Below are 23,709 nucleotides of genomic sequence, written 5' to 3' on the forward strand. Positions count from 1 at the left end.
TCTTTGGATCAGGGCCAGCAGTCCTGTTCGGCTGGAGTCACAAAGAGGCGCTTATCCCCTCAGCAAATATCCCCAAATTACCTTCCACCTTCAGCAACTGCTGAGTCAAGAAGAATATGAGGAGATAGAAGTCAGGTTTCTCTGTTACTCTCCAATGCTTTAGTGGTGCTGGTTGCTGTAAATGTATTCCTTGTCATTCTTCGGTCTCTGTATGTTTTATTCATGACTGCTGTTGAGGCAAAGGACCAAAGTCAGGGGAAGATAAATTAATTTATGCAATGTTAAAATTATACCCCATACAGCATTTAAAACAATTTCTGTCTTTTTTACATCTGTATTTTTTATCTGATTTGGGCTTGGGGATTGGGCCGTCAGTTCTCTCGATATATTTTAGCAGGGGATTGAGTTTATTGAAATCATCGTTCCATGTAGTATCAATCACAGTAGTGTATGATGCCACCAAGGCAGTTTGAGGGCCGGTTCGGAGCCAGTGCCTAATCTCGAACCAGTTATTCGTGTTTCGACAGCCAAAGAACCGGCTCTCGGCCAGGAAAACTGGTCGAGAGCTGCACCAACACTTCGTTGGTCTAGAACTAAGAACCGCTTACATCAGGGGCTGGGGGCGGGATTGTGACCAACAAGACCAACTAAAACTTTGTGACCACCATTTTTAAAAAAAACTGAGCTAGTGTAGCATAGTGTAGTTTTTCAAATGTTTCGCCTTGTTGCCAGCCAGCTATGTATTTCTTAGCTGTTTAGCAAGCTACTAATTTCTCACATCAATGTTACGAGCATAACATTGATGGCTAGCTAGCTAGCTTTGCTGTTTTCTTCCAGACAAATAAAATAGAAAGTATGCATTCGGGAGGGTGACAATGTCGTTTCATCATTCTTGCCCAAGCAAGCATAGTATACTAATTTTGTAACATTGATGTTAGAAATTAGTAGCTATGCTTGCTTGGGTAATGTTAGCTGACCAACAGTTAGCTAGCCAGCTGCCGTAGCCTTGGTAACAGTAGCTAACATTAGCATGCTACTTGTAGTGTAGTGGACAAGTTTGTTTTTTAAAGCGCTGTTCTCTTGTTGTTGTTGTTTGTTCCCACTAGCAACGTATACAGTGAGGTAATGACGTGACTCTTTGGGGGCTCTCTAGCCCTTGGAAAAGCAGGTTAGAAGGTTCGCAAGTTGAACCAACTCCGAACCGGCACTAGCACCAACCCAGAACTAGCAACTAGTTCACATTGGTGGAAAAGGGAGATGTGGTAGCTTGCTTGGTAGTTAACCAAACATGCTTTGCTAAGAAATCCACATAAAAAATGTATAGCACTTTTTAATGTCTGTTAGCCCCTCATTGATTTAAAATAAAGCCTGGTAGGTTGGTATATCTGGGCCCATATCAGTAATCCATATTCAGCAGCACTGACAGGTATGTAAGGCTTCAGCAGAGAGGATGGTTTACAGCCCTAAACTGAAAGGAATAAAATGACGCATTGGAGTCGACACAAAAAATATCTTTAAAACAAAACAAGCACTGAGAGTTTTTTCAATGTCTTATTTGATGTTCTGAGGGTGATAGTGTTCATTCTCTTTATCGAAACAGACGGATTTGCATCCCTGGCACCTTTAAGCTAGAAGGAAAATCCTAGATTTCTAGCATCTGAATAACATGGGTTCCATTTCAAATACAGTCAATCCCATGACAAGAGGCAGAATGTGCTCAGCATCATCTATCACAGTGGGAGTTGCTTTCTCAGCTGGGATATTGGGATCAACATAGATTTCTTCTCAGTAATATGATGTGAAGCTTGAAGCATGGAAAAATAACATTCTGACTGGAAAAAAAAACCTATGTAAATAAACATAATAGCTAGACTGACTTGAAAGCACACCGAAGTGAGAAAGACACAGTGTGTAATTAATCCAGGTGTCTGAGAGAAGTGTATTCCAACAACTTGTTTTGTTCAACTACCAGTCAGTGGGTTTGCTTTGTATTATCAGTTCTGCTTCCCACCCAAAAGGAGAAGCCTCTCTTGGTACCAGGGACATTAATTCTGTGCTGTAAAGTTTGTTAAGGCAAGGGAGAAGGAGAATGCACTATAAATGAAATAATTTCTACACACTCTGTGATATGTCAAAGCTCTCTGACACGCTGCTTTCTGTCCACAAGCCGCAAAATGTTTTTGTTTATTCTGTATTCCATCGTTTGCTTCCTCAGATTAATCAGATTCCTCAGATATTAATTAAAACAGATATCAACAAGGCCCCTCTCTTGATACAAGAAAAGGAGGATTTCCACTACTTTCTACTGGGGACCATCGGGGGGGGGGGTGGGGGGGGGGGGGGGGAGAGTGAATTCTGGGATCTGACTTAGACGGGGGGGTGCCGATTGAGAGACGGAACAAAGCTGCCCATTGAGAGCCTGTTTGCCAGTACAGACTGGTAGCGCCCCTGTGCCGTGACCCCCTCGCATCCCAAGCAGTCGGTTACACAGCGTTTATTTAATAAAGTCCCATTCAGGCACTTCTCTGCTCACCACATTCCCCGGCTCACAGCCCTTATCAGAGCTGTCCCTTTGAGTAAAATGGGGGCCGGAGATAGAACTGCTGTTTTTTTTTTTTTGCTCAAGATTAGTCATTTTCCCGCCTAATGTTTTTTTCTCTCTCTCTCTCCATGTATACCCATGCGCATTTGCACATGTTCACAATTTGGACCCAAAACATTCAGGAAGGAAACTGAACGAAAGCTTAAGAATCAATGTGGAATTATTTGCATTTCAGGATTTTAATTTTATTTTTTGTTTTTAATATTGAAGGTGGTAGGAGTTTGCCCTTCTATAAGCTATCAAAAAGATATTACAAGATCAGTGTGTTTCATCTCACGTCTCTGTAAATAATAACCATTTGTCCTTAAAGTAACAATTAAAAGCCCAATTGTTTTGCTTATCTCATTCATTTAAATCTTTATTGCTCAAAAATTTTGGAGAAGATTACACTGTGTCTGTGTTTATCAGTAGCACCCTCATGAACATTTCTTATCTATAACAGGCAAATCTTAAGAGCGGTGCTGAAGTTGAGTCAAAGTTATTATCATCACCATTATCTAAATTGACAGTGTACAAACATGCAAAGTATTACTTTGCCATGACATCCACTGCAGTCTTAATTCACTCTGGTTTTATTCATTTTATTTGTTTTGAATTGAAAGTGACAGAGAGATTGTAATCATTCAACTTGCATGATTAGATAACGTAAATAAGTTGGAAAGATCCCTCGGAAAAAAATAAGAAAACAACAACAAAAAAAACTGCTGGTAAATTTGTAATGTGCAATCACATTCACTGCTTTTCCCCTGGCAAAATGAGATGCCGTCTCTCGGGCTGGAGTCTCCCTCCGTGTGGGCCCTGCCAGTCTGCAGCGTTACCGGGTTGCCTCTGAGGCTTTGCCTGCCACATAAGAGGCCTTTGTGATCGGCCCAGATGGATTTTCCTTGGCAGAAAATGACAGTCTTGGGGATGCTCACCCAGCAGTCCCTAAAAGCAGCTTTGGAGGGCCCAGTGCTAGAAACACAAGACTTGCTGTATTGTATTTAACTGCAATGCATTATGTATTGGACACAAAGAGAAATCTAACCGACTGGGATATCCACAAAGTATATATTCACAGTCTATTTAAAATGTATTTTGGTGGTTTATATTGTATTGTCTCGATTTATCAAACTCGTTTATCAGTTCATTTTAGAATATTTAGTCTTATTATTTTGGTTTTCAGTCACTACTGTTACTAAAATTGATCAATTAAATTATTCCAAATTATTTGTATGTGACAAAGATGTGACTGTAACAAATTATACACTATTGTATTAGACATTACCACAGGCAGGACCAGATAAAATGATATCAACAAAACATAAGGATACATAAGTCAAGGTAATAGCGTAATGGAATGACAGGGCCAGGTAGACTAAAGCAAAGATAAAGCATGATCAGTGTTCAGAAAAAGATGATGTTTTCAGTGACATAACAGGTCGTTCAAGAGGTTTAAATTATTATTATTGTTATTATTATTGTTTTGTTGTTATTATTATTATTACTAATATTATTAATAATAGTATTGCTATTATTATTGTCATTAGTGATTATAATATTTACTCAGTTATTGTTTACCTTTAAAATGAGCACATGCATTTGATACATACAAAATAAAATAAACTGAGAGCAGATAAGTTGTTAAAAACTGTGAAAGATAAAGCAATTTAGGAAATTTAGAGCAAGTAAGGAAATTATGGAAGAAATGTGTGGATTCAGAAGAGATTGGGTGTAGATTCCCAGAATGCAGCTGGATTTCTGATTTACTTTAAATTCTTACAATTTTCTGTAATAGCTGCTGCATTGTGTTAAATGAAAGGCAGCCTATCCTTTCTGCTTGTAATGATCTCCTGTTTACTTGGCTAATGTGCTGTTAAACAAGGAATTGGAAATTCTCAGGACGACTGTCCATTACGGTGATTTTCATTGTAATAAATCTCTTTGTGCCGTGTATACCATGAAAGATTTATGGAGGACATTAAAATGGCCTTCAATTTTAAGTGTGTGAGGGTCAGTGCTTAAGAATCACAAAACAGCTCCACAGGTGGCCATCTCCCATTGTGTTAGCTGTTGTGGTTAATCATTCTGCAGACCTCTCAGCTGAAACAGCTTTTCCTAATGCTTGTCTCTGTGAGGTGTTCTCTGTTATTTGTGCAGTGGCTTTTGTGTTGTTTATGCCAATTTAATGAAACAATATTGAATGGCTTCATTGTATGAATTGACGACATAATATAACACTCTGATGGTGGAGTACTTGTAATCACATCTCTGTTCATTGTGATAGTGTTTCTGAGCACATAGCATTCTTAAAAAATGTATGCATGAACTGAATATATTTAGTCATATTTATTTTTGAAATGGGATATATATATATATATATATATATATATATATATATATATATATATACTCCTTTGGTGTTTGTGCTTACTAAGTTGTTTCCTGTTGCAATTTGTATTCATGCAGAAAATTGTTAAATACCTCACTCACTTAGCACTTGAATTCCCAAAACAAGAAAAAAATGCAGGTTTTGGATGAAAAAAATCAATGTGCTGCACATTTAGCATTTGTTGCTTATTATGTAAATAAGCAGTGGGGGTAGTTTAGCATGCTTGAATTCTGAGAGTTGCTGTATATACTAATGACATGCTTCAAACCCTGAAAAGAAATCATCATTATAACAAGGTTGTCGTGTAGCAAAGACAAAATGAGAATTGTAATTTGGAGAGGGATTAGTAAAAATGAATGGTTAAACGAACTTTAATATTACTGAACTGAACTAAATCTGAATATTGCCTATATGTACAAATGTGTATGTATGTGTATATACACATGTATATATAACGTTAGAATACCATATTAATAATGGAACAATACTATATTGTATATAATACAGGATATTGCTTTTACAGACACACATATATAGATACGCACACACACATGTGGATGTGTGTGTGTGTGCGTGAAGTCTGGATGTTACTATTGATTAGACATTGCACGAATTTAAGCAGAGTGGGCTTTGATACACATTTTGGTCTATTAAGTTTTTCTTTTTTTCCCAGCAGTATGTAGTTCTTATATATTCTGTCTCTTTACAATGACAGATAGAAGCATCAAGTCATTCCTCTTTGGGGGGGACCCACAACCCACACCATAAGGTATATTTTGTTAGATCCACAATGTAATTAACCATTATATTTGATTAATACCTTTAAAGAGGTGCGTTTAAGCATTTGAATTTTAAAAGCTCTCACTGACTTTCCCCCTCCCCAAAATAGATTAATTACAAGCTGTTGATAACAAGTTAAAGGCTTCCTCCGTGGCGTGGGTAGTACCACTTTACTATCATTAGACAATAGACCAGCAGTAAAACTGTTTCAGCTTGCATAATTGCATTTGGAAAAGGATACTTTTTATCCCAGAATAATTACACAGCTGTAGAACACCCTCAATGCACCATTGTAGTGGCACCTTGCTCACTAAGGCATGTTTGTACCCTGGAGTCCACATGTTACCAGCTCACTGGCTCTGCCACAGGTCTGCTGGCACACCACAGTCATACACATTGTCTGATAACCTACAGTGGTTATCCTATGTCAGCATGCTGTGGAATAATGCAAAATGAGAGGGAGAGAGAAAAGGGGAAAGATGGAGAGAAGAAATGATTAACTCATCCAAACTGTTTCCTTCTTCTTGCAGACCAGCAAAGGTGATGCCCTGGCTAATCGGGTCCAGAACACCCTGGGGAACTATGATGAGATGAAGGAGCTGCTGACCAACCACTCCAACCAGAGCCACCTAGTGGGCATTCCCAAAAATTCAGTCCCACAGACCCCAGTGGAGAAGGATGATCAGCCAAGCTTCTTCCCTGAGGGTCAGAAAGGCAGGACGGCCCCTTCCCACCAGACCTCTGCCCAATCCAGCTCCTCCATGCCTCCTCCAACTTCCTCCTCCCTCTCAAGTTCTGCCCCTCTGCACGGCCAGCAGGGGACCAAGAAGCCACGCTCTGTAGAGTGGTCTCGGGGTGGCCACGGCTCCACCCAGTCGGGCCAGGGAGCGGGGCCTGCATGCGGCAGGGGCAAGCACGGGGCCGCTGCCCATGAGCCGCCCCACAACAGGTACGAGGAGCAGTTCGGTAGCCAGGGGGACGCTAGTCCTGCCTCCACGTCTTCCCACCCCCGGCGGCACGTACCGCCCTCTAAGGCCCCTGCTCCCGACCACGTGCACAAGGAGAACAATCACGTAAAGTCTCCCGCTGAGCAGGACCTGGGCTCCCATGGCTCCAGCTCGCCAGTGGCTTCCACCTCCCTCCTCCCCAGCGGGCTCTCGACACCCACTTTCCTGCCGGGCCTCCACTGCAAGCCCAGTGCCATCCAGCAGAAGCCCACTGCCTACGTCAGGCCCATGGATGGACAGGACCAGGTCCCCAATGACTCACCGGAGCTCAAGCCCCGCACAGAGATAGGAGACAGTTACGTTACCCCTGTGTTTGGAGGCCTGATGGAGGGCAAAGCCGGAGCCACTAATTCCAAGAGCAAGCTGCCGAAGCTGACCCTGCCACAGACCGGAGAGGTAGGTGTCAGGATTCGTTTCACTACGAAGAAACCTGCTGGTGTGCAACCTGGGGAAACAATTGACATTAGTGTGCTTTTTGGTCCTCTGGCAGCAGCACAGAGATGCGGCACAGGCCAGACTGAATCAGCCTCGCTGACATTCCTCTGGCTTGGCGTTGGCTTGGAGTTTACATTAAGCCCTGGCACAGGGACAAGGTGACATAATGGAGCTGCTCATTAATAATCAGGCATTCTGTGGCTTTCGTAGCCTTTGGCGGTCATGTGAACCATGTCGGTCGAAGGTGGTTTGTTTCATGCAAACTGCTGTTTTTTATGGGTTCCAGACATGACAAAGGGTTGTTTCCTCTAAAGTAGGTACTGCTGTGGAGGTTTTGTAATACAAGATGAAATTGATATCATTGTGAATGACATTTTGAAGCACAACAATACCTTTGTTTAGAAGACATGTTTCCATCTGAATTAAATTTGGGAGTTGTTTTTTATTGCTTGTTTTGAATAGAAAACCTTAGAGTTGAGTCATCATTCTGAGAAAAATATATATTTGGAAGCAGAGATGGATCACTTCAAGAGTAAGCGTCTTTCTTTCTTTTGATATCATGGAGGCGAAAGAGTACAACTGGAGGCCAGTTGTCTGTGGTTCAATCTTTGATACACATTGGTTTTAAGCAGTTAAGACTAAGTAATAACTGATAGGCTTCAATTTGTGCAGTATCCAGTCCCTGGCTGTTTTAGGAACTTTGGCCACCCAAACCTTGTATGTTTTGTTACCCACAGAAAACTTGTCATAACATTTCTCTTTGCCAACAGCACAGAAAGGATCAGCTAAGTGTCTGTTGTTGCAGCAGAATTTTTTTGGGGGGAACAGATTAACTTTGACTGTTTATCTTGCATTAATATTCTGAGGCAGTAAAATTAAATGTTCTTAAGGTTCATTGTAATTCTCCATACTAGAGAGTTTATGGAGCCTCTGCCCAATAGCAGCACAGAGCTTTCAGCTCAGCCAGTGCAGTGCTGGGGGATATTTTTTCATGGTGCAAAATGCGATTGCTTTGAAATTAAACTTTATAAATTTACACTGCAGCTATTATTATTTATTTACCTTCACCTGAGGTTACAGACTTGTTATTTCTAACTGCTCTTCACACATCAGTGGAATTCTCTCAATGGTTATGCCTGTCTTAAAATAATCACAGACAAAGTGGGTCCGCAGGGTCCCTCCTTGTCTGCCAGGAGATGTGGGGAGAAATGCAAAGGAACTCTGCTGCCCCCCCCCCCCCCTCCTGTGACAGGAGTGCAGTGCTTTTCACAGCCTCCATACTCCTGTTGACTACAGACCTGCCAGTGAATGTGATAAATAAATAAATAAATATATTATTATTATTATTATTATTATTATTGTTGTTGTTGTTGTTGTTATTTTTATTATTATTGTTGTTGTTATTATTATTACTACCACCGTCATACCAAGGAATTGAGCTTCTAACCCTTTGGTTATGAGCTCCTTTCCTTGGGCATTATATCACTCTGCTGCTTCCATGTTTGCACCAGCTGTACTGTTTTACCTTTGCAAAGTTTTCCGGATCAGAGGAAGGGAATGATATTAGTGGTCCAGATGTATGTTCATTTGAACACCTGCATATGTTCTGAATTTACTGTCCATGAGGACAGACATGCAGCACGGGTGTACTTTGAGTTTATCTTTTTAATCAGCATATCTGCGGCAAGACAGGAAATGATGAGGATGCTGACCTCATGTGAGACCCAGAGTGAGGTTACGTTACATTATCTGTATGAAGACAATCTACTAGACATTTAATGCAGGCTCTTTGATCCATGGCCAACAGTCGTAATCAGCCGAGGGCATCATGTGGTGAAATGTTTGAATTAAACGAAGGCGATGCATTCTTGTGCTAAAATTGGAAAAGTACTGGTAATCTGTGAGTGTGTGCATACATGACCGTGTCTGAGTGTGTGTGTGTGTGTGTGTGTGTATCGCAACGAGTGTCTGGGAAACAGGTTTGGAGACTTGTGTGAGATGTGTGAGTTGCCGCTTGGGAGCACTTTGCCCTGGACTCCTGTGCATTCAGCCAGATTAGACTACCGTGGGGAGGGGGGCCACCGTCTCTGCCAGGAGACATGGCAAGAAGGTGTACATAATGCTTTGTGGGTCAAGGCAGCTGGCTTGCCAAGGGAAGCTGAGATGGCACAGAATCTGTACTGTAATAAGACTACAACCAGCTGATTTATTATCATTATTTTTTATGCTGCATTTATCCTTTTTAAATGTTATGAGTTAATGGATTCTATATATTTTTCTTAAACACTTGTATTTTCTTGTTTAAAAATAAATACCTTATATAGGCATTTGAAGTGATAACTTGAAATTATTTCACTAATTGCAGTAATATCCCACTTGGACAAACAACATGTATTCCACCGGTAGCTTCAGGACAAATAGCCCATTAATAATTTCACCCATATAAAGTGTTTTGACACTGCATTCATTTAAACAGAGTTTTTAATATGCAATGCACATTGTAAATTATAGCAATATCACAATTACATGCTCACAGCCTGTAAAAAGACTATTGCCTTTCACATGCAAATGGTTAAGATAAGTAGATGAAGTCAGACTAACAGAGGGAAGAGCTTATTCAGTGGTAAAGGCCTGTTGTATCGCTCCTAAAGCAGAGATCCCCCTGGACAGCCACTGACATGACAGGCAAACCTTGGGATTGACCAGTATAGAGATACTGAAGCGCTGTTTAGATGAAGAGCTATGTCTCATGACATCTGAAGAGGCATCTTCCTGAAATGTTAAACCAGTGTTGGTACCCTATGTGAAGACACCAGGGAACATCTTTGAAAATCCCTTGTTGCCTTCTGCAAGAGAGAATCATTAGGCGTTCCTACATTGTCCGATGAAACAGATACATGCATTATCAGCCATAAATAAGAGTAATACTTGTCAGAACAGGTTGGCGTACTTCCAGTGAACCGCAGCGGAGCCAACCAGCTGTTGTATTGCTTTGTTTATTGGAGGAGTGGAAGGTGATTGAATTCTTAATCGCTGGATCTAGCATCTCGAAACATATGGCGTAGTTGCACAATGCACGATTTTGCATGCAATAGGAATGAAAACATGGGGAGTTTTAATTGCTCCGGGCACAGCCTCGGAAGGGTTAGCTCCCAAGCAAATGGCAAATGGATGTTGTTCTTGGAGCTAGGGGGTGCACGAGCAGGGGGACCCCCTGGAGTGCAGGCCCCAGCTGGCTCAAGGCTCGCCGGGGAGGATGAAGCGTGGTTTATAAAACCGAGCGTTCTCACTGTCGGATGAGTCACCAGACCGTCCCGGCGCTGGCAGGATCAACATATCGCTCGAAGAGAGAGAGAGGGAGAGAGAGAGAAAGAGCTTTTGTTTAGAAAAGGCATTTAGAAGAAAAACACCTTCAAGGGTTTGATTTTCTCCTCTTTGCTTTTTTGTAAAGAGAGGTCGATTATTTTGAGAAAGTGTCTCTCAGGATCCCTCGGTGTCCTGGTTGTTTGGGCTCGTTATTGCTCTGGGTTGCCGATTTGTTTCTCTTTTGCTTGTGTTTTGTCTGGAAGCACACAGATCCTCTTGCAATTAGACGCTGTCATTGGCTTTTTTTGTGTGTGCCGTGGGTTTTTCCCCCAACAATTCCACCAATGCTTTTGGTGTGTGTGGTAAGATGCATATGCCTTTCAACAGCTTGGGTTACACTTTTCACAGCCACTTGAGAAACTCACACTACATTTTCAGCATCACGGCACGAAATCTTTCGGCCTTTCACCTAATTGCATTGGCTTATTTCCAAGCACTGTCAAAAACAATGCTCTGTCAAACTAAATCCTAAAGCGCATGTCATTGGTCATCACCCCTGGTCCAGTGGGATGTGTGTGTCCTCCCAGTCTGGGCTAAATTGCTAGATGGCCTCACCCCTGTGCTGCCTCCTGGAAAACATTTTGTCAGTCTCAGTGTAGGCCAGAGTGATAAGCATTTGTTAAATGGGTTTTGAATCATCCTGTTATCACTGGATGTATTGATCAGCGCTCTCCATTCAGTGCTTGCTCAGAAAGGCTGCCCAGGTTTTGTGTCAGGGAGTATGAAACATTGACAACCAGATAACAGTATTGATCCCTCCAAAAACAGTTATTGCACTGGGCATTATGTGGGCTTAATATAACTAATAGTCTTATCGCTAACCCTTTAAGTGGAGATTTGGTGTGACAGTGAGGCGGATTAGATTTTCTTTCAAGTAGATACAGAATGAGACACAGAGGGATATCTTCTTTATGTAGGAAAGCTTTTTTTGACAAGGCTCTTTTTTCAGATGCACAAGGGTATTTCGTAGTGTGATGTATATTGTAGTAGATAAAAAATGTGCCTTTGTTTTTCTGCCACTTATCCAGAAAATTATAGCTTGGTTTGTGCCTGTAGAATTACAGAGTAAGGTAATGTTTCAATAGAAAGCATCCCAAGGCTGATCTTGAAATTGCTGAAAATGTCTCATCTCATTTTGTTGTGTGTTTAATTGATAGTTGTGTCTCCAATAGGTATTATATTGGGTGCAAACAAGGAACAACATATCTCCAACATCTAGACTTGCACAAAAAGAAAAATATTTGTGGAAGTATATCTGATATGAGTATGGCTTTGAATACCATTAACCTCTTCAAGCAAAGCACCTTGAAACACCAACCCTAACCTTAGTCAATCAGATACATTCCACTAGTGTAGAGTGAAGGTAAACTGAAAGTGACTAGTCAATTCCACATCTGGTTGAACTTTTTTAAGAGTTATAATGAGATGTGTATAGCCAAAAGAAAGGATAAATAAATCTTTCCAGAGGAAGACTCCTGGATATTACTATTTAGTGATGCACTAAATATTGTATGTGATTCGGCCATTATAATGGTTAATGGCCCCTTAGGTCTAATTCGGTCAGTTTGATAAATATATTTTGATTCAACAGTCATGAAGGAAGAAAGAGGAAAATGACACTTTCTAAGACAGGGTGTACATGGTTGTGCTGTACAGTTTCTGTTCTGCTTAAAGAAACATGAATACAATAGATGGTAATTAGAAAATTCAACATTGTGCATGTTTCATCTGGTGCAATCCCACAATGTATTTAATGTATTCTAATATTAGACTATTTAACATATCTGCTGTAATTACAATTATTGGCCCATTTCACCTGTTTTCTGTGTGTTGTAAAACAATACCATTTTACTACATGTTTAATTCAACCATTAGATGATATATGTAGCTTTATAACTAATTATACCGCATTCATCATTTGAAATGTTAATTTGTAATTATTTTCGCTCAGGCTATGTTTGACTATATCCAATAACAAGCAGAAAATCACAAACATACTAACACTAACACTAATGACAGCATTTTACAGAGGGTTGTTGATCTGTCATCTGAGCTGTTGGTCTGCTCCGAATATTTTTCAAGGGTTCAGGATCATAAATTAATAATTCATATAAAAAGTAGGCATTTAATTTGTGATTCAAGGGAAACAAAAGCATTCATAATTAGGAAGATTTTACAGATCTTTTTTGTACATTCATATTTGGATTTTGAAGTTAAACCGTACTAACAATATCCCTTGCACAGTCCTCTTAACCTTTCTTTTATGAACTTTGGCTGAAAAAGTTTTCGAATGATCATATATCTTAAAGCCCCATGACTCTGAATCAGTCTCAGAGGGAATGCCACCAATTTAATATTCCAAAATAACACTTGCTGCCATAAGTTATATAGAGTACAGCATCTACAGACTTATTTTGAATTTGGTGAACTCATCCCTTGATTTCTGCATGTTTTGTGTATAGTGGATTTGTTGTACATGTTTAATTTCAGAGTTGCCAGCTCATATTAACTCTTGGTGACAGTTCACTCAGCGCACTTAACCTCGGAAGGCGCTGGCAATTAACTGTATGATGTATTCCACCAAGTCCATAGCTGATTAAGAGAGACAGCAGACATCTTTAGGCCTGGCGCGTGTCAAATCCGTGCCCTCATCTGATTACTCTTCGTGATCAGTTATAATAGAAGGGAGCGTAGACTGCATGCCAATGCCCCCGTGTTTGTCCCATTTTCAGTGTGTGGGTGTAAGGGAGGGATGCACTCAGATTAAGAAGATAAAAAAGGAGTTAATTCATCCTGGGAATTCAGCTCAAATTTCTAGTTAGCTGTCTGTAAAATGTTCGTGGGGCCCCGTTGATAAAGCTTGATGGTTTCTAAGTAGCAGCTTAGAGATAACATATGAACAACCTCATGTATCATGCATGTTAATTTGGCTGGCTTCTCAGTGTCTACAATTAATAGAGGGGTTGTCATTTTCCCTCTAGTTGTGGTGGATTTGGTCATTATTTATTACCATATACGTTCGCTCAGTTGCCGTCTAGCCAGATTAAGTTGGGAAGCCCATTCTGTATCACATGATGAAGTCTTCTCTCATTTAATAACAGCTCAGTCTCCATGGAATGCAATAAGGTGTAAGCTCTTTAGAAACTGAATTAACTTAAAAAAGTTTTTCTTATACAAAGTCATAAAAAATGAGGCTGTGCAAACATTTTAGAAATGACATGTTCCTCTCAGTTAGAGCTGGGACGTGTGAGCATCACAAATAAGCAGCGTCACATGAAGCTATACTGCAACTCGGTGACACCATAAAACTCTTCAGGGTGGTGATCATTTAGAGTACAAAACCAGAGCTCATCATTACACTCCTCTCAAGCCCGGTCAAGCACATTCTTCCAGGGGTCTGGGTTATGAAGCAGCTCTGAATGTCTCATGCACAAAGGTCTTTATCTTGCCCTGAAGAGGTCTGTTCGCTCCCTGGACAGGAAACCACTTCCAGGAACAGTTGATTACTCAGCGCCAATACTCACAGAGTGGGGCTCCACTTTCCCACAGACAGGCCACACCCCGTCTTTGGTCATATTGCACTGTGGCATCCTCATTGCTGTGCTCAAAATGCCACCTTTTCTGTCAGTGATCACCTTAGGTTAATTAGGTAGCACAGAGTCATTTGATAGCACAATGCATTTCCATGGTAAGTGTCTTTTCCCATGGCTTTGTCTGTGTAATTTATCAATGCAATGGCATCCATCTCACAGTGTGCTTAGCTGCAGCCAAACACAGATACTTTATGTCTTTGCCATTGATATGATGAAAAGGCCATTGTACTATTTAAGGCATAGTGGTTTTCCCCCTTTCAGGAGACCTATATTGTCTGTCATGAAATAAAAACGTGCAGGATTTGGCAAGAGATTTGGCTGTTTTTTTTGTATTTGATGGTGCAACCTTGATATATTTGAATCTGGAAGAAACAGGAACAATGGATGGATTTGTTTCTGAGTTCATGACAGCGTTTTTTGAGCTGCATCATGAGAAAAACTGCCGTCCTGTTGAAACTGATAGGTAAGCAAGAGCAACCTCTGAGACATATTACCAAAGGGATCCAAAATATACTACACACATTTATTAAATTTGTTTTCCTTTCAGTTCTACGTTAAATGGTGTGTGTACTCAAGCACATTTTACTAAAGTGGATCTCTACTGTTAGAGAGCTAGATATTTTTGGTAATATCTTGCTGGGCAAGGTCACCTAAGAGCACTAGAGTCAGTGGTCCAAACTGATTGCTGGTACTCAGATGTGTGGAGAGGTTCATTAGTTTATCCAGCCATAATTTTGAATTTAGTTAAATTAATGCACCTATTCAATTATAATAGGTCCTATTCAGTAATTGTGCTGATGTAAACTTTCAAATTGAGAGCAAGAGCGATACAGTATATGTGTTTGTTTTTTGACAAAGCTGATGTGATTACTTGTCACTGTCAAAGGTGACATTTTTAGTATTTGTCCTCAGGTTCTTCTGAATGTATCAAATAATGACATTAGTTAAGCCCATGTACAGTGTATAAAGATAGCAGATATGACATATGCTAAGTTAGAGGTTGGAAGGGAATACCCCATACCTATACAATACTGAGGGTTAGGTCATTTCTGGGGATTCCTATGGAAGTAACCACTGAGGTTGACCGTGAAGTCTGATTTTGTCAAACTTGTGATACTTTCACTTTCTTTCATATGTTCTTTTTCCAGTCACATTGTACACATTTGCCTGTCATTCCATTATAATGAAACTATTATTAATCCCTGACCACTTTCAGCTTTGTCTGCTTGTCTTAGAACTCAGAACATTTTGAAAAGCACATTGTGTACAGATGCTAACCACTGGGGTCAGTTACTTTAATGAACAGAGGAAACATTGGGTAGCATTCATTTGGAATTATGCCTCTATAGTGTTCATTAGGTTATGTGGCCAAATTTATTTGTTGTAAGCTTGTATAATAATGACATCAATACTATGAGTGTCAGACCTAGTTTTCCAAATATGTGTAGACACATGGAGAGTATATGATGTGTATCTGAAAGAAGCATTTTTGTCAGAGACATCCAAACTTTGAGTGGCAGAACGATTTTTCCAAATGTGAACTTTTATTGTGATTTTTACATGTCAGTAACTGGGCCTTTTTCTACTCTGAAAGCGTTTTAGTTATAGATAAACTTCACAGTATACAGTAATTGGAGCTGACACAATGATTTTGGAAGACACAGAGCACTAAGTAGAAACCAATAGAGAAGTGTGCATATTTATTCCTGGAGCAGCTGCGGAGTGGCAGGGGTTAACAGTCTGTTGAGTGAACTGTGCGGAGGGTTGTGGTTTGGCCCTGTGTTGGAAGGTCGCCAGGTCTCCCGTCGTCTGCAGTGTTTTCAGTTGGTGATTGAATGTTACGTGCGAGGGAAGGGGCCCCACTGTGGTGCGCTGACTCAGAGCTCCCCTGGATCCACTACAGAGCAGAGCCTGAGAAAGGTAGAGCCTCTTTCACAACGCACCCCCGCCCTGAACCAGACCCTGTTCCACACCACCAGAGGACAAACAAGACCGCAACTCACGGTAGTGTTGCCAACAGGGGGGCCCCTGCTTATGGCTCGTTATTGGATGCAGACGAAAATGGAAGACTGCTTAGACTAGAAGAGATATCATTTTTTTTTTAAATCCCTATTCTCATATAATTGTTTTTTTTTTCATTTTGGGGAATTGGAGTGGATCCAGGGGTGCAGCATGCGCAGAGAAATGGAAATTGACAGCATGGAGTCGCAGCTCAGAAGAAGCTTTTCTTTCCCTCTCCCCACCCTGTCGTGCTTGATGGGTTCCTCTCATCAGCATTTGTTTAAAATCGCTTCTGAATTAATTGGAGTTCATTAATGCGAGCCTTTGTAACATGTACTGATACAGTCAATAATGTGACTAATAAACATAAAAAAGAATGTGTGTAGAATGCGTTAAACACTGTAACGCAGTCCCAGCAGACTCCTGCAAAATACAGGGTGGCAGGAAGAGAGGGGGGTATGATTAGCTCTGTGGCTAAATGGAAATCAGATGAAAGGCACTAGACGCTAAATACTGTAGCTATATTTTTAGAAATATGTGTATATGTTTATAGAATTTATTTTTTAAGAGTGGAAACCCTTTTCTGACTGGCATGTCTAAAGATAACGTTTATCTTTGTTATCTCATAAAACCTTTGTGGGGTTACATGGATTCACAGTTGCAGCACGGACCCCAAATTAGACAAATGTTTTTGTTTTTTTTTTTGAAGTGAACACCCCAAGCAGCTATAAGTGCTACCCCATTATAGATGAATCCTGGCTGTAATATGAATGCTCAAGTTATGCCTTTATATTAATGTAAGGAGCACTCCTGATGGGAGTTCTCTGCACAGCAGGCGAATATGACCTTGAAGAACTTGCTCATAGTAGACTGTGAGAACATAAAGTCTCAACAGCCCCTTCTCAGACTGTGCAGGCAGAAAAGAGTTAATGAGCTTCATTCAGGAGACACAATGTCCCACCATTAGGAGGAGAGCAGGGATAGAAATGTCTGCAGCTGCACTGTAGAGGGAAGCAATATCAGAATATACTGAGGTGATTCTTGCAGATACAACTGCAAACCCAAGTGGATTAGCAGGGAGATGAATGAATGCTTCCTTTTCTCTGAAAAAAAGCACACGTTAATAGGAAGCTTACCCATTAGAAGTAACAGCTGGCATCATTTGCATAATGCCCATCAAACACCATTTTCCCTGACTGCTTGTCAACCTTCGATAAAATGAAAAAAAAAAAAATCATAGACCTAGTACGATAGAGCAGCCAAACCCGAAATTACACGTAGGCACTGTAATTAAGAGAAATTCATTTGACAGATGTAAATTATCATCTGTCAAATACTGTTTCTATAGTTTGTTATGTTACACCCCAACCCCCCCCCCCCCCCATTAAAAATGCCCAAAATGAAATCAAGACCACAATAAATTCATTTATGTATGGGCATTTATGTTGATAGTCAAACTGGAGCTGTTGTCGGTTACGTTTAAGTTTTGAGACGTTTTGCTTTACCAAAAAAATTTCGCTCCTCTCAAAATGAATGTTCAAAAGTGTTTGAAGATAAACATGAAATACTATTTTAGCTTTGGCAGACTGAAGTTTTTAATAAATGCTGCACCCCTTGCATCCATTGAGGACACACAAAACATCATGATAAATTTAACATTAGTTTTATTGTGTGAACCGTGTCTTTATATGTACTTAATAAATCTATTATACTATATATATGTATTTGTGTGTTTATATGTGCCTATATGTGCTTATAAGAAAGGGACTATATATGCATTATCTTAATGGGATCTTGGAGGTAGCATCCAAGAAGCATGCGTGGTACCTGCAATGACCAAAGTGATTGTCAAAATCCATTCCCTCAGCACTACATGTTTCGTGTGTTTCAGCTGCTGTAAATAGGGGCTGATGGCCATGCACAATCAGATGGTGGATATACTGCTCTGCAATTGGGGAGGGGCATGATAAACACAGGCACGCTCAACAAGCTTCAAGCTCTTAGGTCACCCATGTGTTATCCTCCCGTCATTTGTCACAGGCAGGAAAAACCACCACTGGAAAAAAAACCCTTAGCTTAGCCCCAGTCTCTGCCGAGGATGGGGCCCTTTGTAGGGGCAGGCTCCCAAACAACAGGTGCCATTTCAGAAGTCATGGGTCTGACGTGACCCATGCCAGCAGATTGTGGCAACCTTTTTGTGTCAAAGCTGAACTGGTCACTTGGCGCAGCCATACAGTCACTCATATCACAAACTGTGCACCACCCACAGTTTGGTTTCATTCATTAAGAATTGAGCACCTTTTATTCCATACGCAGACTAATGCTGAAGACGTCTGAACAAATATATAAAGGCATATAATGGTATTAGTTGCTCTTTATGTAATTCACAGCAAAACCTATTTGCTAACAAGCACAATACAAATAAAAATAGGAATTTCTGATTTCTTTATTGTGCTGCTTTAGGAACTGCTGATTTCTTCATTGTGCTGAACACCCTATTAATGCAATATGGCTGTAGACCTCGGCAATTAAAATTCATCGGAGCACCCAGAGCACTGAGTTTTTTTCTCCACATCTCCAACCCCCCCCTCAAGCTTAGTGCATGTTTGTGTTCTGGGAAAAAAAAAAACGTTTATAGCTCTAGGCATTACAAAACAATACATAGTGCAGTCTACTGGTAGGTCTTTAGTCTTTTTAATTCATTTTTGATGCTCTTTGCTGTTGCTGAATGTCTGCAGCAGCTCGTAATAAAATACCCGCTGTGCAATTTTGCGAGTGTGTCAAGCGGAGCGTGACCAGATATGCAAATTTAATACAGAAGTGCCAAAGCGGAATTGTGGGTATTTCACATCTGCAAGCCTCATAAAGGCAGTTTAGAAATCAATGAATATATAATACGAAGGTGGCAAGACCGAATATAAATCCCTATTTATCGTCTGTGGAAAAAAAAATAGTTTGTTGTTTTGGGTCTGTCCTTGTTTTTCTTTTCGACAGAGTGTACAGAGCAGAGATAAAAAATGGGAAGTTTACTGTTGCATTGCACTATGTGATTAGCTTCGGTTAAATGATGAGAAAGGTCCTCCTGGATATGATGTGGCCCCTCCTTCCCCTCGGTGTTGGGGGGGGGGGGGGGGGGGGGGGGGGTTAGAGCTTGTCCCACCACAGCCCCAATACTGTGGTCAGATCTGTGTTTTGCACTTCCCCCAATATCCACCATTTACAGTAAAACAAGTGTCATTCATTTACTCGCATTATGGGCTGTAAATTCCGGTTTAATTCCCAAAACAAAACATGAGGGTGATGCTGGCCCAATCATACAGCTAAATCACCCATTTACTGTAGCTAATCAACTCAGCCTCATGGATTTGTACTAGATTTGAAATCAATATGAAAAAACTTAGAGTTTATGTTGTGTATTACATTGTGAATTAAATTGTGCAAGGATAGGAGTGTAGCCTTGATCTGACACTGTCATGTTACTATTACATTACATTATTGGCTGTTTAGCAGATGCTCTTATCCAGAGCGACTTACATAAGTTACAATTTACATGTCATCCATTTATATAACTGGATATTTACTGAGGCAATTATGGGTTAAGCTCCTTGCCCAAGGGTACAACAGTAGTGCACACGCAGGGAACTAAACCAGCAGCCTTTCAGTTACAAGTTCTGCTCCTTACCACTGTGCTATGCTGCTGCCCCTGTATGTCAGTGGTGGCTGGTGAGCTGGAAACAAGGGGAGCCCGAACACTACCTTTAAATCTATCATTACTTTCAACCTGTTCCCCTATGTCCTCCTCGATTAACAATAAAACAAATAATTCACAGAATAATCAACACCATTCGTGTAATTAGAATAAATGATTATGCTTGTGAAACACCGCAGATTGTCTGTAGTTTGTGTGCTATTGCGAAAGCTACAGCGTGAGATTGTTTAATTAACAAGGATGGCATTTATCGATTTAAATTACGTTAAATGCTCATGACACATCACAGCTTTTGTGAGGTCTGTGTTCTAAATGTTATTGTTCATTGCACTCAACCTAACCTAAAAGTTTATTCTCAGTAAATTAAATCAATTTAACTACATTTAGCTCTGTTTTGTAATTTGAATTTTGTAACACAAGAAAGCTATAATGTGAAACATTTAAGAGAAAGCTATGGGATTACTTGCCACTTAATTATTCAAATTGCCATCCTTGTTAATTAAACAATCTCGTGCTGTAGCTTTCACAATAGCACACAAATTTCAGATAATCTGTGGTGTTTCGTGAGCATAATCATTTATTCTAATTACGCGATTGGCGTTGATTATTCTGTGAATTATTTGTTGTTTTATTGTTAATCAAGGAGGATAAAGGGGAACAGGTTGAAAGTAATGATAGATTTAAAGGTAGTGTTCAGGCTTCCCCTGTTTCCAGCTCACCCGCCGCCACTGCTGTATATACTCTGCTCCTATATACTAGCAACAGGATAGTGTCACATTCTCATAAAAAATATAAGGGTACTTACCTGCTTAAGTGTCTCCAGTGAAAGTTCTGTCCAAATGGCACTTCATCCCCCCTAACAATGGTGCAGCGGTAAAATTTGAGAGAGGACCAAGGAATACATTACATTACATTACGTCATTTAGCAGACGCTCTTACTCAGAGCGACTTCTAAATAAGTGCATTACAATGCTAAGAGTAGTTATAGAAAAGTACTACAAGAGGTCAGTAAGATAAGACCCCTGAGTAAAGTCTGAGGTTGCATCCCAATAGTGCTAAATTGTGTCCTTTCCTCCATTTCTACATTCTTGCATCTTCCGTGATCCGGAAATCGATAATTGGTCACCCCCTTAAGGAGGTGACCAATTCCTTTTTTTTTTCCAATAACATAAACAGGCACTACAGAAATACAGAAGATATGTACACAACTTATAAGCAGCCAGACTGTAATGAGAAATCACAGTACAAATTAATTATATTTTGACAGCAGTTGTACACATCTTATGGATTTTTATTTCTGATTAATTTGTAAAGATGTGATTCAGTATTTTAAGTATACCTTTAAAACCATGTAATAATACCACGTGATACATTTTACTATTAAAATAATCAAAATAACCATACATTCCATGTTTTAAAAAATAAAACATCTGTCCTGAAGAGGGAAGGGTTCTTGCTAAACATCATGTATTCCATGTATTCAGAATTGAGTTTTGAATTTCTCCTCAATGGGCAGCACCAAGGAACAAGGAAGAGACACAAGGACACATCTCCAAAGTATTCAGGGGGTCTGGTCAAGGAGCTGCCTGCCCAGATATTATTCCCTACCCTGTGAAAAATGACCTTGTTTAGTCCAGACTGGTAAGATGCGCCCCCGCAGGTGTGGAGGACTCAGATGTGCTGTGTTTATAAGTGAGTGCAGCTCCAGCCTTACAGAGCCAAAATTTAAACATTATTGATGATGGTCATTACACAGGTGGTGCACATGTAATGGCGACAGCTCTACCAGCACATTGATCTAGCTGTGCCATGGCAAACACATCCAAGCTGCTGCAGGTGTTGGACACCTGTGGTCTCCCTACAGCTCTAGACCTCAGTCTTATTCCCAAAATGCCATATAGGGCAGCTCTATTAAACATGCCATTTGGGTAGATTTACAACAGGATTTGTACTAGCTCTATAGAGCATTTTGGTTGGAATTTCTCTTTCTCTAACGCAGCTGAATTAAGAAATTATTAAGCAGGGCTTCAGATAATGAGAATACGTCCAGCAAGACTTAATTAAGGTTACATGATTTGTCTTTTGTGTCTGCCCTTTACATTTCAAACCCTCTGGTTTACGGAAACCGGCACTGTGCGTGCTGCGAAGCCAAAGCAGGATGGTGGGCAGAAATGCAACAACATTTGATACAATGGTGTTATCCCGTGAGAATGTATTTCTTCATCCCCCTCCATTTGAAAGAACATGTGGAATTTTCATGACGTCTTTGTTACAATCAGGACTATCTTTAGACGAAGGAAATATATGAGAACCTTTGGCCAGGACTGCTCTCTCCTCTGCCTGATTTGCTATAGTGCTTGCTTGAATTCTGGCATGCGAAATACCACACTGCCTGTCAGTAAACATGCAGGCCAGGACGTCCGGTCGAAGCCAGGAGATATGGAGTTGACTACGAACAGCTGGTTCAGAAGGCTGAAGGGTCATCAGTGGGGTCAGGAGCGTTATCTGCTTACCTCCAGGAATGAGCAAGCTGGGTTTTGGCAGGCACTCTGAAAAGGCCCTTGAAGAATGACGTGTCATCGTGTTGCCCGCCTGATGCTCAGACAGGAGACCTCCCAGAGATCGTGGATGAGCTACATTATAGGCAAATGATGAGCTGAAATGGGTTGAATGAGCTGTTCATTTCTCTTTGTCATGTTATTGTAAAAGCATCCACATCATTCTTGTGTTACAAATACTGTAGATAATATTACTGTACAACCAGACTGGAATGATACTGGCTTTCTTCATTTCTGTCTGTTGTAAATGAGTTACAGGCTGAATTGGTTGTAGCGGTACATTTTATGTTTGCAGTTTATATACCTGTTTCTACTACTATGAATAACAGTGACATTTTTTTAGATTAGAGGACTTGACATAAGGGCTTCTGCTATCCTGTACAATGGCATTAGACACGGTATATAATTGCATGGTTGTCTGTTAGCTGCACAGATTCATTAATTGATTTTAACTGAATTAATGAAGAACCGAGTGGATTGAAGTGGTTATGAGTATCCATTAGTTATTTCAACAAGAGCATTTACACAAAAATGAAAAGATGTATTCATGTTTTTTTTTTATTTTTGTGCCTTTTAAACTTGTTTTAGTGTAAAAATTGTTTTTGTGATTCATTCTTTTAGTGTGCATAAACTCCATATTAATTTGTATTGACAGAATTGACAGTGAATTTTAGATTCCTTGTCATATATTTGCTCTGATTCAGTATCTGTTCGGTTACATGACTTACTTTCTAAATCCACACTGGAGAGAGCATCTGCCAAATGAGTAAATGTAAATGTCTTGCTGAACGGTTTTTTTAGAATATGGGCCTAAGCCACTCTATAAAACACAATGATGATAGTATAATATGTCAATTAAACATGATATATGTGCATAATCATTAACACTGGATTCAGCAAAATGAAAGCAAGAAGACTTACATAGGTTGTATACATTGCTAATGAGGTGCCAAAGCTTGCTTGTTGTCTGATCATTGAGCTTGCAATGAAGCATTTTTTTTCAGCTTAGGAAAGGTATGGATATCTTTAGCACCCTCTATGCTGAAGTGATGTGGGAATGTCTCGGTGCTTTGCTCTTTAATGATGGGAGGGGCATAATTTGACACAGTCATTCATCATGGGTACCTGTTACTGTGGTGACCCCATTACATGCTGAATCTCTACCTTTCAAAGTATTATCTGAGAGAAAGTGAGAGAGAGAATGAAAAGAAAGATAACAAACACATCAGGACCCACATATAAATTGCATCAACACATCAAAATACCCAGTGTGTGCTTGTTCTGCTA

General features: G+C 40.2%; 1 protein-coding gene across 1 annotated transcript in view; it reads left to right on the forward strand.

Annotated features, from left to right (window-relative positions):
* Positions 1–23,709, forward strand: part of LOC118775435 (AF4/FMR2 family member 2-like) — a 164,620-nt gene that overhangs the window by 43,532 nt on the left and 97,379 nt on the right. Inside the window, exon 3 of the mRNA XM_036525349.1 lies at positions 6,284–7,156. Within this exon, the coding sequence (XP_036381242.1) occupies positions 6,284–7,156 (873 nt within the window). The remainder of the gene's footprint in view (positions 1–6,283; positions 7,157–23,709) is intronic.

This window comes from Megalops cyprinoides, chromosome 3, assembly GCF_013368585.1.
Source record: "Megalops cyprinoides isolate fMegCyp1 chromosome 3, fMegCyp1.pri, whole genome shotgun sequence".
Taxonomy (NCBI): Eukaryota; Metazoa; Chordata; class Actinopteri; order Elopiformes; family Megalopidae; genus Megalops; species Megalops cyprinoides.